This window comes from Sesamum indicum, linkage group LG6 (genome assembly GCF_000512975.1).
Source record: "Sesamum indicum cultivar Zhongzhi No. 13 linkage group LG6, S_indicum_v1.0, whole genome shotgun sequence".
Classification (NCBI taxonomy): Eukaryota; Viridiplantae; Streptophyta; class Magnoliopsida; order Lamiales; family Pedaliaceae; genus Sesamum; species Sesamum indicum.
Genome location: NC_026150.1, coordinates 16,693,778 through 16,709,505, shown reverse-complemented (window position 1 = coordinate 16,709,505; position 15,728 = coordinate 16,693,778). Strand labels below are relative to the sequence as shown.

At 37.6% G+C, this 15,728-nt stretch overlaps 4 protein-coding genes across 4 annotated transcripts in view; 2 read left to right on the top strand and 2 right to left on the bottom strand.

Annotated features, from left to right (window-relative positions):
- The window catches only part of LOC105164683, a 2,095-nt gene extending 1,631 nt beyond the window's left edge, over positions 1–464 (bottom strand). Inside the window, exon 1 of the mRNA XM_011083397.2 lies at positions 180–464. The gene's annotated coding sequence lies outside the window, so the exon portion shown is untranslated. The remainder of the gene's footprint in view (positions 1–179) is intronic.
- Positions 857–6,920, bottom strand: LOC105164682 (far upstream element-binding protein 2). The gene is made up of 6 exons (XM_011083396.2): positions 6,490–6,920; positions 5,679–5,968; positions 5,382–5,474; positions 5,234–5,305; positions 4,962–5,078; positions 857–2,188 (listed from the first exon to the last, which is right to left on the bottom strand). The coding sequence occupies exons 1-6, from the start codon at positions 6,770–6,772 to the stop codon at positions 1,052–1,054; spliced, it is 1,992 nt and encodes a 663-aa protein (XP_011081698.1). The 5' UTR covers positions 6,773–6,920; the 3' UTR covers positions 857–1,051.
- On the top strand, positions 9,305–11,863 carry LOC105164681 (NADH dehydrogenase [ubiquinone] iron-sulfur protein 7, mitochondrial-like). The gene is made up of 2 exons (XM_011083395.2): positions 9,305–9,748; positions 11,294–11,863. The coding sequence occupies exons 1-2, from the start codon at positions 9,333–9,335 to the stop codon at positions 11,526–11,528; spliced, it is 651 nt and encodes a 216-aa protein (XP_011081697.1). The 5' UTR covers positions 9,305–9,332; the 3' UTR covers positions 11,529–11,863.
- Positions 12,195–15,728, top strand: part of LOC105164680 — a 5,401-nt gene continuing 1,867 nt past the window's right edge. The window contains exon 1 of the mRNA XM_011083394.2: positions 12,195–13,221. Coding sequence (XP_011081696.1) covers positions 12,462–13,221 — 760 coding nt within the window. The 5' untranslated portion in view covers positions 12,195–12,461. The remainder of the gene's footprint in view (positions 13,222–15,728) is intronic.

Below are 15,728 nucleotides of genomic sequence, written 5' to 3'. Positions count from 1 at the left end.
CTTGGCTTGGTAATGTTTCCGCTGCACTGAGAATTAACTTTTGATCTTTTCTAATCGGACTCAGATCTTCGAGAAGAAGATTACTGATCCTGTAACCATAGTTAGAACGAAAGGAGGGTGAAAATAAACAAACAAATATATAAAAGATAGACAAGGAACAAAAGGAGGAATTTCCATACTGATGCAATACTTGCGTTACAGGGAAAAGTGAGGCTTTCTTTTCTTGTGCTCGGTACGGAACCAAATGGGTTCCCTTTCGATCACACTCCAGTAATTTTGGTGCGGTTCTATACAATTCTCAAAATCAGGTTCTGTCGCATTTCCATTTGTTCTTACATTGCGCTTTTTCCTTTTTTCAGCAGAACTGAAGATTTGAGGTCGCGGTTATATCTCAGCAGAATCGATTCAAGATCAAGGTTTCAGGAGGCGCAACGTGCGGGGCGCTGGAGGTCTCTACCCGTTATTTCTATGCAGCTCATCCGCAGGTAATATCGTCTATTTTTCATTAGAGATGTATAATTCGGATGCATAACCAATTCTTCTTTCTTTCAATTCTATTTTTTGTTTTGCTTCAAAAGATAGAGAATAACTACAATTTAGAGGATATGCCAGATATTGGCATCAGCCAAGCCAAACCAGTGAAGAAATTCCAATACCACAAATGCGTCGAAAAGGGAGTTTTGAATTCTGATTTTTAATCAAATTCGATGCAAAACCAACCAATTACACAAATTGGAAAAGTGATTTCTGCTTCACCATGCTGAAAGCATGGATCCAACCTCAGATATATCAAGACATGCAGCCAAAAAGAATACATGTAGGACAAAATCCAGCACGTCATTCTTACAAATTGAACTGTGCAAGTAAACATGCAAGCAACTGTGACCATATTAATCCACCTGAGAATATTCCAAGAAAACATACCAAAAAACATAGTGCAATCATAGGAAAATCAGCAAAATACAAGAGCAAAAGCATCAAAACCTACAAAAAAGATATACTAAAAGTTGTATACATGACTGTAGTACCAAACATCAATAAAGTAAACTCATTAACTAGGGGGTGAGGCTTTGACAGCCCCAGTTGACTGGGCTGATTGAGGTGGGATGGCATCATGAGTACCGCGTGCATTACCACCAGAGGAGGCATCAGAAGAGTAAACTGGAGGCTGGGAGTACCCACCACTATAAGCACTGTTATATGGTGGAGCCTGCTGTTGTCCATAGCCAGGCTGAGTTGCTTGTGGTGCTCCATAAGACAGGACTCCATACCCTGGATGAGATGTTGGATATCCTGATGACGGAGGTCGTTGGGCACTGGAATCTGTCTGAGGATATCCTGGCTGTGCAGATGGAGGCTGAGAATGAGAATATCCAGTCTGAGCATAGCTGCCACCCTGAGCACTAGGTGACTGCTGTGGCTGTGCATAAGTTGGCTGACTGCTAGGTTTTTGAGCCTGAGCTGTCCCATAACTTCCGTAACCAGATGATGGTGGGGTTCCATAACCACCCTGTGAAGATGGGGGCACACCATAACCTGGCTGGACAGAAGCTTGAGGTGGGTAATTGGAATTCGGGCTGGGTTGACCACCGGCATTATACGACTGTCCAGGTGTAGGTGCTTGATTGGTGTCGCCCTGCGCTCCATATGAAGCAGTGTGCCCGTCAGATGTTGGGTTAGAGGCATTGCCATAGGTAGAATTATACCCTTGTTGCTGTTGGTCGTATCCTGCACTAGGGTTTGGTTGGGGCTGGTTATAAGCAGATTGAGCTGTACCCACATTATAGCCATCATAGCCATCTTGACCATAACCTTGTTGTTGACTGTAGGGTGGAGCCTGGCCATACCCATAGCCAGAACTATCCGTGCCCCCATGAGATTGCTGTTGCTGCGGAGGTGGCTGCTGGTTGTAGTAATCATAGCTACCTCCCTGAGCAGCTTGTTGATTTTGAGCAGTTGATTGATCCCAGCCAGTTCCATACCCACCAGAAGCAGGTTGAGGAGGATAACCAGAGTAAGGAGGCTGATTCATGTTATATTGTGGCGGACCCGGGTATGCACCAGGCTGGACATACCCATATCCCGGCTGCTGCACGGCCGCACCAGGCTGCGACCAGTTACTTGGAGGCCGCGCTTGATAACCTTGCTGAGAATATCCTCCAGATGCCGATGGATTTCTTACACGATTCTGCATAAAATTGTTATAAAAAAATGAATAGAGAACCCATAGCATCCACATTCCACACTAACAAGATATAATGTAAACTGCAAATATTCAAAACAAAAGACAAGTACAGTTTGGAGTAATGGAAGAAGATCTGACAAGTACAATATGCTAAGCATGATATTCACAGCACATTGCATGAAGACAAAGATTAGACGCACCTACATACCGTACTTGTTGGGTCGTATTACCGTGTTACTCCTGCAGAAGCCAATCCTCTCCCTATTCGAAGTGAATGGGTACAGAAGAAAATCGCAAAATACTATACAACTATAGCAATAAGAACAAGACTAAAGGTGCTTTGCAGAAGCGACAATATACACAAGGCACTCAAGCCATTATATTGCCGGGTAAGACTTTCATATCACAAGCATAATGTCTGATCAAACTTGGTAACATTGGAAGCTAAAACATCTGCTCTTATTCTTGTCTATGACTATATCAACACCAACATTTAAAGGCCTCAATTCAAAAACTTCCCAGAAAAAGTTAGCAGAAAAGATAAAGAGGATTTCTGCTTTCCTCATTAAATCCAGAATGAAACAGGGTCAAGGATTTTGAGTGGGAGTAAAATAGTTGACAAAAGAAGTTGATCCCACAAATAGTAAGGAAAAAGTTAACAAAATTACAGGTCCACAACCTGACATCAAATAAGTTGAAAGGCCAAACTTAAATCCCGTTTAAACATAGAACAAATTTCATAACCAATAATGATCTGAGAAAGGGCTCTGAGGGACAACCATTGAGGTAAAACATTATTTAGCAGAGGGATTACAGAGTCAACACACTGGATATAAAGTCAGAAAAACTCGGCCTCAAGTCAAGTGTAACAAAAAATATTCACTATGTTTGGTTTTACTTTTAACTTGTTTTGATGTGTTTTGTGGAGATAGAGAGAGAAAAACAAAGATAAATAAGTATGTGTTAGAGATATTGTGTATGTTTAGATTTATTTTTGGAGATAATATAAAATAAATATGGTATGTTTGATGTTGTTTAGTAGGAGACAAAAACTATTGTTCATTGTCAAATCATGTCTCTTTTATATGTATGAGTATGTACATAATTTTTTTAGTTGTAGGGCCTATAATTAGTGTAGACTTATTTTGACAAAAAGCAAATGAGGCACTGTTTCAAAACACCATCAAAACTTCCAAAACAAATCAAGGCAAACATTGTCCATGTTTTGGCCCATCTCGGAGATGAAGCAAAATTGAAACCAAACATTATGATTGTGTCCCGGAGCAGCAGTAACTCCATTGTCCTAATAGCAGCTGGGAAATACAAGACCAAATATGGCCTACATATATGCCATCCTACATGTATTTCTCTGATTTTACCAACCAAGATGAACGATAGCAGACTCTCTCAAACATAATGCAGAATGAGGATCAAAATCATACCAGAACAATGCCGGGGAAACACCAACATGAAATGAGCCCATGTTGGTGTCACCAATTGTCCAACAAACTCTAAGCCCTACAACAGTCCCCATTACGAACATTAGTTATCAGATATAAATTGAACCAGCATATTAATGTAAGATCATAATCCTGAATATCAATCACTTATTAATTCAACTAAGGCTAACAACTTAATTCTAGATATATCCTCATTCCTCCAAATGGTAAGAAATTTCATATGCAGCTTGGTTACCTCAATGGAGACTGTTCATGCATAACCTGCCTCACAGAAAGCCAAATATCCAAGAATCCAATAACTCAACAGAAGGATATAGATAATATCTTAAAAGACCAATTCACAACCCTTGTGAGCACGGATCAGCCAAGCAGATATGTCAGGGATCTATTGACAAAATCATAGGGAAAAAACCAAAATCTCGGAGAAAGAATATCCAGAAAAGCTCACAAAACCCCATGCACACAGTTACTATATTATAGTGGAAAATAACCATGGGGGCCCCATACTGCAACTACCAAGTAAGAATATATCCAAAGCAGGTACCAAAGAGGTTTTCCCTCCCAGAGAAAGAGCAGCAGAGGATGAACTGCGATCCAGGGACCATTTCGACACGGCCAAACAGATATGCGATGCTCTATATTTATGAACAGCAAGACCAAAGAGATCTGCAGTTCTCTATATTCACAAATGGCAAATAGGAAGGCAAAGGAATTGCAACAATTTGCACAATATTCAGAGGGAGACATAGTAGCAATGTGATTGAGATGGAGAGAACTAGATCAATAATATGTTTAAAGTTTTGCTTGTGCATTTTAACAATCAAAGAAAATTATACCGGCGTGCCAAAACCAGCAAATAATTATAACAGATAAAAGACCGTCACAGCATAAAAGATTCTTCAGTTTACAAGGTGAGATATACCACAGTCAGGAATGTATAGCAACAAAGAAGATAATATTCAGAATTAAATAGTAGAGAACAAGGTCCAGAATAGTATCTTAAAAACAATCATTTAATCAACTTTTAAGAAAAGATAACAAAGTTGAAATACGAATTTGGAAGAATATCAATATATAGATCAACCAATATAAACGAATCACGCAATAAAACCAAATCACATAGTAAAAGGTCAGTTACATGCTCCAGGAGTTCAAAATGTTCAGGAGCAGTCATTTTGAAACCACACCGGAGCTTGAAGGTATGCAAAGTAGAGATTGAAATAGCAAATCCAGAATATTAAGTTACATCAGGTGATTTTCTTCAATAAATGTTAGCACCAACAATAAAAGAAGTAAACAACCACCATAGAACAAACCTCACTGGTGACTTCATTGACCAACTGTTTTGCAGCTTCAATCTGTTCACTAGTTCCATCAATTTGCACGGTCCTCTCTTTTGACATATCACCAGGTGGCAAGTGCAGAGGTATAACCTGCAATATTTGGGAAACATACTCGCTATAATGAAACTGCATAAATAACATGAATAGCACAATGCAGACGTGATGTACGGCAGACCAAGATATCAATACTACCAAGAATCTGTACCGTGTAATATACCATAAATATATAGGCTTCCCTACCCTACCTGAATACGAGCACCAGTCTTTACTTGCATATTTCTGATGGTTTCACCTCCTTTACCAATAACAAGTCCCACCTGAAATTTGCTATTAACTTTAATCAAGACTGTCTAGATGCATAACCACTAGAGATAATGATACAATCTAATATACCTTATTGTTGGGGACCTTCATCACAAACTGCTCAGTTCCAGATGGTTGCCCAGCCAACCGCCGAGAAACTACACCAGAACCACCTGCATCAGCCTGTCCCATTGTAACACAAACTGTTAGCACAGAAAAAATCAAACTGAATGCTGATGGTATGCATTTCACTGCATAGTTTTCACGACTTATACAACCAGAGGCTGACCAGCAAATCTAACACATCAACATGTGGATGCTAACATATGCATTCTTACAACAAATGTCATGTAATGTCATCGAATAGCGTATGATTATAGGTATTACCTCAGAAAGAACATCATTAATCAATTGTTCTGCCTTGGCTATTTGATCTGGTGTACCCATGAGCTCAACCCCTCTAGTAGCAGAATTAGGGTCCGCATCCATGTCTCTGGTGACCTGAATCTTAGCTCCTGACTGCAGTTGGAGGTACTTAATAGTCTCACCACCTTTGCCAATAATCACACCAACCCTTCCATTTGGTATCTCAATTTTCTTGTTTTGACCTGGATAACCAGGTGATGCGCTCTGTGGCGCACCAGTAAGGCCCAAACCCAAATGCTTCTGACCAATACCTGCATCCAAACAGATACAACAGTTGTGACATTCCTCATTCTCCTTGTTTCAATTAAAAAAAAAAATCATCAGTCACTGAAATATCTTGTAGATCTGTACACGTCAATGCAAAACTCTTCAAACAATAACATACCCTAAACTTCCGAGATTACAAAACTACCAAAAAAGACTATAAACCCAAATGTACACACAAACAAGCCAACCCACAGTTTGGAAATTCTAATAATCTGTGCATAAGCAAATTGAGACTCAACAATCACCATTTAACCATAGGGAAGCGGTTAAATGGCAACTGATCAGTTTGACCACCACAAACTTACAAATTACGGGCGTTCACTGAAAGTTCATACACTAGGGATGCATAACTATATACAAATACCGGACTACTTCGAATTACAGGTGAATTTGAAGTAAACGAGGACGCTGATAGATGCATGAATATATAGGCATAAGCACAACGGGAGAGGAACAGAGTGAAGTCACAAATCAACGAAAGCTCAAAAAGACCATAACCACTAACCAGCATCAAACCCCCCGCCAAAGCCAGCTCCATTCTCAGGCCGAGCTCTTTTCGACGGATCAGCGTTATTCAAAAGCCTTGCAGCGATCTCCTGCGCCTTCTGTTTAGCCAACTCAATCTCGTTCATAGGTGGCGGAACACTGTTATACGAAGACGGGGGCACGGCGGAGTCCGGAGTCGAGGAGAAACCTGTAGTCCTGCGCGCCACAGGCGACGGGGAATCCTCGTACTTGCGCTTGTTCGATTCGCCTCCAGCGGACGCGTACACCAAATCTTCTGCCATTGGTGCGAATCGGTTGGACAGATACAGAAAACTGCGCAAAGGTTTTGCAGAAACAGTGCGCTTAGGAAAAACCCTAGACCGGAGAGAAGAACGAGGATTAAAGGATGAGGTAGCGTGAACTGGCAGGGGATGACCCACTCGAGATATTTTGCGGGGGATCTTAACATAATTAGGCGGCGAATATTGGACCAAAAGTTCTATAAGATTTGCATTTTGGCCCCATATGTTTCATCATATTTGTATTAAGTCCACCTGGACGTGGAAGACTTTCTTCCAGTTGCTTTCTTATTGGATAAGAATTATTTTCATTTACAACTAACCAATACTTAAACTGCAGTATCAATTTTTTAAATTATTAAATATATTTTTATAAAATTTTCAAGCGCACCTATTCAAATTCTCATTTCAATCTATAGATCTATATTAATATAAAATTTTCACACACAAATGACAGTTTATAAAATAACGGTACCAATTATTTGTGTCGACAATATCATTAAATTAGGTTTCTTTTAATTTTTTATGTGATATATTAGTTTATATATTTTATTCTTATTTATAATATATTTAAAGTATAAATAATTATTTATTATATGTACGTAAGGATGGCATGTCATAACGACTAATTTTAAAAAAAATACTAAGATAGTGAATTGTGAAATTTTCTACTTTCAAACAGTGGGTTTTTATAGGACAAATTAAAAATTATAGAAGAATAAAAAATGGATGATGTTTGGAAAAAAAAGTAAAAGTAAAATAAAAAATAAATTAGTTAATATTTAAAAAAAAAGCTTCTAAAAGATAAGTTAATCGATCAAAATTATTTTGTCTTTATATGTTAAAAATATACTATATTTGCTTAATATTTGTACTTATTTGTATATAATAATTATCTTTTCTAAAAAGAATGATTTAGTATATTTCATATTTATCTTTTTTCACAAATATTTTGTCATTTGTATTATTAAAACATTTGATACTAATAAATATCTGAATTCTTGTTTGAATAATGCTCTCACTTAATAATATAAACATCCATGAATGCACAATAAATAAATTTATGTAAATGCTAACAAAATATTTATTTTATTAATCAACCATAATAATTTAATTTATATTTTTATATGATACAAGAATAATATAGGATTATTTAGAAAAAAAAATAAAAATTTTAAAATATTAAATATGTAAAAAAGTGCAAATTTTATTAGTGTTAGTAGTTCAAACCATTGAAAACTCTAATATGAACTTCAAATGTACAAATTGAAAATAAATTAAAAGGGGTAAATAGAAAATGAATTTATTATAATAAGAGTAAGGTAATAAAAATAAATAAATTTATTTACAGAAAAATCAAAACAACTAAAATGAAGTGTTTATAGGAATTATTAAAAGAGACTTTTCGATTTATAGCTTCATAAAAAATAATTTTGAGTTATTTGAAATGTCAGCTTTTATTTTTAAAACTGCTAAAAAAACACTTTTAAGCTAAAATCTACTGCTTTAATCCTCTTAGAAATAAATCCAGCATAATTTTAGACTACTTAATCATTATTGGAATAATTTTAATTCAAATTTTATATTTGTAATTTATTTTTAAATTTGCACATCTAAAGTTGATATTAGAGTTTTTATATAATTTGAATAATTTAATATTAGTGAAATATACACTTTAATATATTTAATATTACAAATTTTGTATATATTATTTGCTCTATTATGTATAATACTCCTATATCATGAAAGGTACAAATTAAACTTCTATGGTTAATTAATGTTTCTTTTATGGCCATCATGCAAGTTTACAATTTATTGTGTATGATTGAACAAATATGTTATCTAGTGAAAACATTATTGAATTAGATATCCAGTTCTAGTTTGATAATATATATATGACAAATATTCGTAAAAGGTTAAATATGAAATATATTATCTGAAATAAGATTTATTATTTATTGAGAAAAAATATTTTTTATTAATAAAAAATAAGTACAAATATTAAGCAAAAATAATATATTTTTAAGACACGAGGACCAAAATATTTAATCAATTAATATTATTTTATAATGAAATTTCCCCAAATTTTTAGTTTAAAAATGAATTTTTTTTTGTCTTTTCAAAAGTAGGAATTAGTATCCCAAACACCTCAAAAAACAACCTATGTTACATTCTTCTATTTAAATATTTTTACTAGGAATAATGTAATGTATTTTGTCTAATTAAACAAAATCAATAAATATAATAAGTAACATTAATGTGATGATAATAGAAGAATAGTTTTGAAATACTATAAAATTGATGAGCTATCATCCATTTATATAGGCAAATAAAATGTTACATCAGACCAGTGGCAGGACTGATAAATATTCTGAAAGCGTGAAAGCGGATTTGGGTGTGGAACAGAGTCGCAATCAATCGGAACCGACTTAAGGAGCGTATTTAACAAGGGCCTCGAAGGAAATGGACGAAATTAACCCACCTCGCCCCATTTCTCCCCATCTCGCCCATTTCAGCATAAACACCGCCTTCTTGCGATCCAGAAAAATAGAACAGAGGGAAAATGGCTCAGCTAGCCAGAAACGCCGGACGCGTACTCTCCCAGACGACGCCGTATCACCACCGCTCCGCCCTCGCCTCTATTCACACCACCCTCCCTTCTCTCGCCGCTTCCTCTTCCTCCGCCCCGACGCCCTACTCTTCTGCCCCTCCTCCTTCGACCTCGTCGCCCGCCGGGATATCTAAGGCGGCGGAGTATGTGATCTCGAAGGTCGATGACCTAATGAACTGGGCTCGCCGAGGCTCCATCTGGCCCATGACCTTTGGGCTGGCCTGCTGCGCTGTCGAGATGATGCACACCGGGGCCGCGCGCTACGATTTGGATCGGTTTGGAATCATTTTCAGACCCAGCCCCAGGCAGTCGGATTGCATGATTGTTGCTGGAACTCTCACCAATAAGATGGCTCCTGCTCTCCGCAAGTAAGGCCTCTTATTTTTGCGTGAATTTCCCCCTTTAAGCTTGTACTTTTGTTTATTTATATGTGCATATGCTTAGATGTGTAATTTGTTCACATAGGATGTGAGATTACTAAATTCCGCTATTACTTTTACCCGCATTATGCTCGTTTGGCTTTCATTTTTCCTGGTCGCATCTCTTCTCGACCCGCATGATGTATTGAAGTAGTTAAAGTCCATAGACTTCTCAAACAAAACTAGCCATTCTGGACTCCGGAGCACAAAAGATGGACAAAAACCTAAGTCATGTGATCTGCTGCCTCCAACGGTCCACCGTGTTGTCTTTGGCCGCATTGTGATTAACTTTTCTCCATGGTTGAAGTACTTGGTTGAGGCTTGTGCTCATTGGCAGAAGACAGATGTGGCAGAAACAGGGAGACTGGATGAGCTGGTGAGAGATGATTAAGATTGCAGGGTGATTGGTCAAAGTGGAAGAAAGGAAGGATATGAATTGGACAATAGGCTCCTTGCAGTTACCTGATGTGAACAGCGGTGAAAAGCTGAATATAGAAGAGGATAGTTTCTGGTTGGTTTTGGGGTTTGTTCTTATTGGTTTAAGTGATTATTAATGATGCACAATGCTGGGCTTGGTTTTCTTGGGCCATTTGCTTTATATTAACTAGTGGCCTGACTGGCTGTAAAAGTCTGTTAACATATTTGATTGTTAGATGTTCTAGGCCATTATACAGACCATGTTTCACATGGCAATGCCATCTCACATGGCTATTACATCTTGAAAGACATATTTTTATCCTATAGCGGGTATGATGATTTCAAGCTTCAGACCTTCAAAATTTGGTTAAATTTGATTTGCATGTGGGATTCGGAACAAGTTGGTACTTGCTGTCTACTTTTCTTTCTGAGCTTATGTGATATTTATCTCGCCTTCTGATCAGCTTCTATCTAGTATTGGAGGTGGCCAAATGAGATCACTTCTCCTTATGCCAGAAGTTCTTCTTTTGTGTAATTCATGACAATTTCTTGAGCTGTTTCGGTCTCAACCTCTGTCTGATGCAGCCATTCATCATAAACTAAATGCAAATCTCTAGGCTGTAAGCGTGTTGTCTATTTTATAAGCTTCTTCTGTATCCAGAAGGGCTGCAAGCTTATTTCCGACCTGCCGAAATCAAATCTAGCGTGATTCAACTTCAAAGAAATGCTATTGTTGCGAGCAACAGCTCTATTCCAGTAGTAGGCTTATTCTAATCACCATTTTTTGGGGATCTATAATTGGTTGGGAGGAGATCAAGATTCTTCTAGGAGAAGGATCAAAATAGGATGCTTCATGCCTTCTATAAACTCATATTAAGTTCGTCTCTATATGAGAAATGTGTCATTTTGCATGTCATAACACTTTATTGTCTTCAGTGCTAAGGAAATGTGCAATTTGGCTCGCCTTGATATGTGGCTTGCACCCTGTTCCTATAATTTGAGAAATATTATGAGAACGTGGTATGCATTTGAAGTGTAAAAGTTAATGGATTGCTTGTGCCAAATGCTTTTTTGCAGAGTGTACGATCAAATGCCTGAGCCTAGGTGGGTTATATCTATGGGAAGCTGTGCAAATGGTGGTGGTTACTACCACTACTCATACTCTGTTGTCAGAGGCTGCGACAGGATTGTCCCAGTCGACATCTATGTTCCTGGTTGCCCGCCCACTGCCGAGGCCCTTCTCTATGGACTTCTCCAACTGCAGAAGAAAATCAACAGGCGCAAGGATTTCCTTCATTGGTGGACCAAGTGAAGGCAATTGCTGCTTTGCTTGGACTCTGCTTTGGCTGCATGTTTGTGGAAAATAAATCAAACTGGTTGTAGCTTGTCCATTACTAAATGTTGAAGAAGGGAGAGATATATTCAGATCATAACTTGTTGAAGTTTTTGGTTTCCTGTTCGTAACCAGCGTGAACTCTTCGAGGCCTGTTTATTGCCTGTATGTCAATAAGAATTCCTGGTGGCGCTGTTGCCATATCAGTGGTTTATTGAAGAATATTCATTACTGTGATGGTGGTGAAACTTCCACTTATGGATTTTAATTATCTTTTAATGGGAAGATGATACTGTATTATTGTTCTACTAGTACAATAAGTGCAATTCCGTGTGAACAAAGTAGAGTTATTATTAAAATTTTGTTAAATCAGTCCATTCAAAGTGGGTGTTACCTTCTCAAATTATCACACATATTGCAGTTCTTTAGGTGACACTTTAATTTTCGTAGCATATTTCAATTTGAGAAGGCAATGCACTTTCGGCAAACATCAGTTCATTGATTATGTATGTAGAACTTGGAAGTACTTCCAGAATGATCTTTTTCAATTCAAAATCTGGAAATTCGTAACGTTGTCAAGGGATTTCTATCTTGGTTTGTTTTTCTTACTATTTCTTCTTTTTGACGAATATATAATGTATTTGTTTCCTTCTCCCGTTTTTCCCTCCGACGAAACAGGAAGAAGTCCCATAGTATTTTTTTCTTAAATTAAATCAAAATGGACCAACATTTTACTCCGAATGACCAAATTCAAAATATTGATCCGTTACAAAAGCACCATCACTTTCCCTCCCTCTGCATTAGGGTTGTTAAACTGCACCTTTAAACCCTAGTCCCCCAATTCCGTAGTTCCCACTCCAAAATTCCCTGAAGTTCAACGTAGTTTACCTAGCCCCCTTGCATTTCACCATCATGAACCCTCAAATTCAAAATCAGGAATGCATGTTGAAAGAATCAATTAAGCACTTTTTAACATCATATCACTGCGGCAGCTCCGACTTCTCGTCTTTTGAGTCCATTTTTTTCCGTTTAATCCAGACAATGCTCGATCCACCTCTCGAGATAACTTGGTTTTACTCTGCTGTCACGTTCCATGCTGCGAAATTGAGCCCACAAAACAGCCCTCCCACCGGACCACTCATAGCCAAGGATTTGATGAATTTACTGGTATCCTGTTCTAATCTGAGTAGTGCATCGAAGAAGATCGCGCTGCTCGCTCCTGTTGTATACGAGCTGTACAATATTATCAGTGAAAATAGGAAGAAAGGTTTATGTGTGAGAAAGGAGGTTGACAAGTTGGTGGAGGATATGGTTAGTTATGTTATTATGTCAGCTGGGGTTTATGATTATGGAGATAGAGATGTCGAATCTGATAGCGTGGTGGTTTGCTTTGAGGATTTGGTTCGGGTTTGGACAGCTGATCGGGGTGGGGGGCAGTGTAATTTTGGGCAAAATTTGAGGGTCTTTTTCCCACTTATGACTGATGGAACTTGGAAAGGGATGAATGCTAGGTTCCGGTTGCAGGAATTGGTTGGGATTGTTCTGTGTGAAGTGTTCTTCCTGAGGCTGTATGTGAGTTTTGGTTCAGGGATGTGTACAGAGGACCTTCTGAAAGACATGCAAGATCAGATGGTTCAGATTATCAAGGGATTCAGGAATTGTCACTTCTTAGGTGAGGAATCTTGTTACCTATCATCCATCATTTCTTGTAATCAATTGGTTCTACAGCAATAATCCTTGTTTGTTTCAAGCATTTCAAGGTGCACCGTTTTAATATGATATTGGGTAGCTCCTGTTTCTTTTCTGCTCTTATTTTAACCTTTCAGGCTAAGTCATTTTTCCTTTCTCTTGGCAACACCATTTTCCAAATTGTTCCAGTTCTCTTGGAATTAATCGTCTTAAGAGGAATTCTATACCTTGATTTATTCAATAGCTTTCCCATTAAATGGAGCTCTACTTTGCAGAGCCTAATATTTATGTGCATGCAGTACTAGTAGCAAGCAGTCCTGTGGTTCCTAACACGTATGGTTAAATTAAGAAGCACTGGGTTCCTAATTTTTATGCCCTATGGTTTCAAACACAAAATAAGAAGAGCCTTGTTACTTGGCTAATCAGTTCCAAACATTTCCTTGCGATCTATACTTAGAGAATATTAGAAGACTGTGGTGCGAAACACTTTACACACTATTATTTTTGTAATATGTAATTTGCTTAAATTGTTCCACTTTCACATTTGGAAATGTCCATATATCAGTGTTTTATAACTGTCGATATTTGAGTTCATGCTTTTTTGTTTTCTAGACTGCTGCATTTAATGGTGAAATCCTAAAGTAATCTATAATAGATTTCAGATGTCTTAAAATTTTGTTGCTTTCAGTGATTAGGTCAATTTATGCGTCCGTCCTTAAAACTCCATGGTTTTTGCTTGCTTGATGATGAAGGTTAGTTTTCCACCATATTTGGAGACATAACCTACATGCTGATCTTCCCAACATTACTACAAAACCAAATTGAGCTATACTCAGTCGATTAGCCCAAGTCTAGTTGGCATCCAATTAACATGGATGCCCCAGCAATGGATTTGTTCAATGGCCGGAATTCACCTGTGAGTTATGACGACTTGCTCAAAGATTCAATCAGTTACTTCTTAAAGGAGTACCCCAAAAATGTTTCGAGTTTTTCCAATTTGCTTTCCATATTTTATAGATTGATTCGGGACTTGAAAGATCCGCCTGTTGAAATTATTTGGTTCTATGCCGCGGTTACATATCATGGCTCAAAATCAAGCATTTTACTGCCTCCAATGAAACTTTTGGTCGCTAAGGACTTATTGCAATTGCTAAATTCATGCTCATGTTTCTGCAGTATAGTAAAGAAGATAGCTGTCATTGCTCCGGTCCTCTATCTTCTGTATCATCTAGACATTAATTTTTCAGCCAGAGATCCAGGCTTGAGGGAAGAGATAAGGATTGTAGTGGAAGGAATTGTAAGTTACATTAGCATTTGTTGTTCTCAATATTTGGAGGGAGGAGAACAGGGGTTGGATAATTTAGGGGTGTATATCTTGGGTTTAGTGAGGGTCTGGACGGTAGATCAGATCAGGGTGAGCCATGGCGCTGATGTTTTGACATCTTTCTTTCCCGTTCTGACAAATGAGTTTCAACAGGAAGTCACTGTTCATTTGGGGTACCTTGCTGGTATTGTTATGAACGAGACTTTTTTCTTGAGGTTGTATCTGAAAATCTGCCTGGGAATTAACGAAGAAGACTTGCAGGGAGATGTGCTAAAGTTGGCTATTCAAACTATAAAAGGTTTTCAAAATTTCTACTTTCTAGGTGAGATTGTTTCTGCTTAATCAATCTTGTTGACGGAAAGCTTAAGTTCCTCTTATTTTAGGTGGTTTGGATGATACACCCTTGCTCTTCCTATTTTGTGGTGTTTTTCCAATCAATCTGTTGTGTTATCCCGAAATACCTTTTTCCGTGTTTGCTTCAAATATGCTATGGTCATTTCATGTAGTGTCCATGATGAATTGATTGGAAACACGTCGTTGTCCATGTGATTATATGGAAGCACTTGCTCAAAAACTTGACACTTTCTAGACACAACTTCTGAAAATAAAAAGTTTCTATTGGAAGTCATACATTGGGCTAAGTTTCCATTAGGTAGGATCTGGAAACTGGGTATGCTTTTGTGTACAATTTCTCAATCTTCACAAGACAAGTTCATGGATGCAATAGTCTGCTCCATAAAACTGATTACTCTCTCTGCTTCTGCCTGAAACAAAATGTTTGCACAGAATCCACAGATACCCAAATCCGTTAATGGATGGCCAGTAATAGTGTAAAGAAACAAGCAAATTTTATGTGCTCTGGAGTTGATATTTAGGCATGATACAACTCTTTACTTGGAGATCATTTATCCAGTAGCATGTGCTCTGTAACTCATATTATGGACTTGTAAACCAGAAAAGTTAAGTGTTTGGCCTTTTATTCCTCCAGTTCTTGTTCTTCTTGTCAAACCCTGGTGTAAGATCCTTTAAATGATTTATTTGCTAAATTTTTTGATGATTATTTGAAGATCACAACATAAATGTATTGATAAGGATGTTGAATTGTGTATTTGTGCTCCCCCCCCCCCCCCCCTTTTTTTTTTTTTTTTTTTTTTTTTTTTTTCTTT

Excerpts from the sequence above, each read along its gene's own strand:
- LOC105164681 (XM_011083395.2), top strand. The coding sequence starts at position 9,333 with ATGGCTCAGCTAGCCAGAAACGCCGGACGCGTACTCTCCCAGACGACG. Across the intron at positions 9,749-11,293 it reads ATGGCTCCTGCTCTCCGCAA|AGTGTACGATCAAATGCCTG; the intron begins GTAAGGCCTCTT and ends GCTTTTTTGCAG.
- LOC105164682 (XM_011083396.2), bottom strand. The coding sequence starts at position 6,772 with ATGGCAGAAGATTTGGTGTACGCGTCCGCTGGAGGCGAATCGAACAAG. Across the intron at positions 5,079-5,233 it reads AGACTGGTGCTCGTATTCAG|GTTATACCTCTGCACTTGCC; the intron begins GTAGGGTAGGGA and ends CAAATATTGCAG. Across the intron at positions 2,189-4,961 it reads TCAATGAAGTCACCAGTGAG|AATCGTGTAAGAAATCCATC; the intron begins GTTTGTTCTATG and ends AATTTTATGCAG.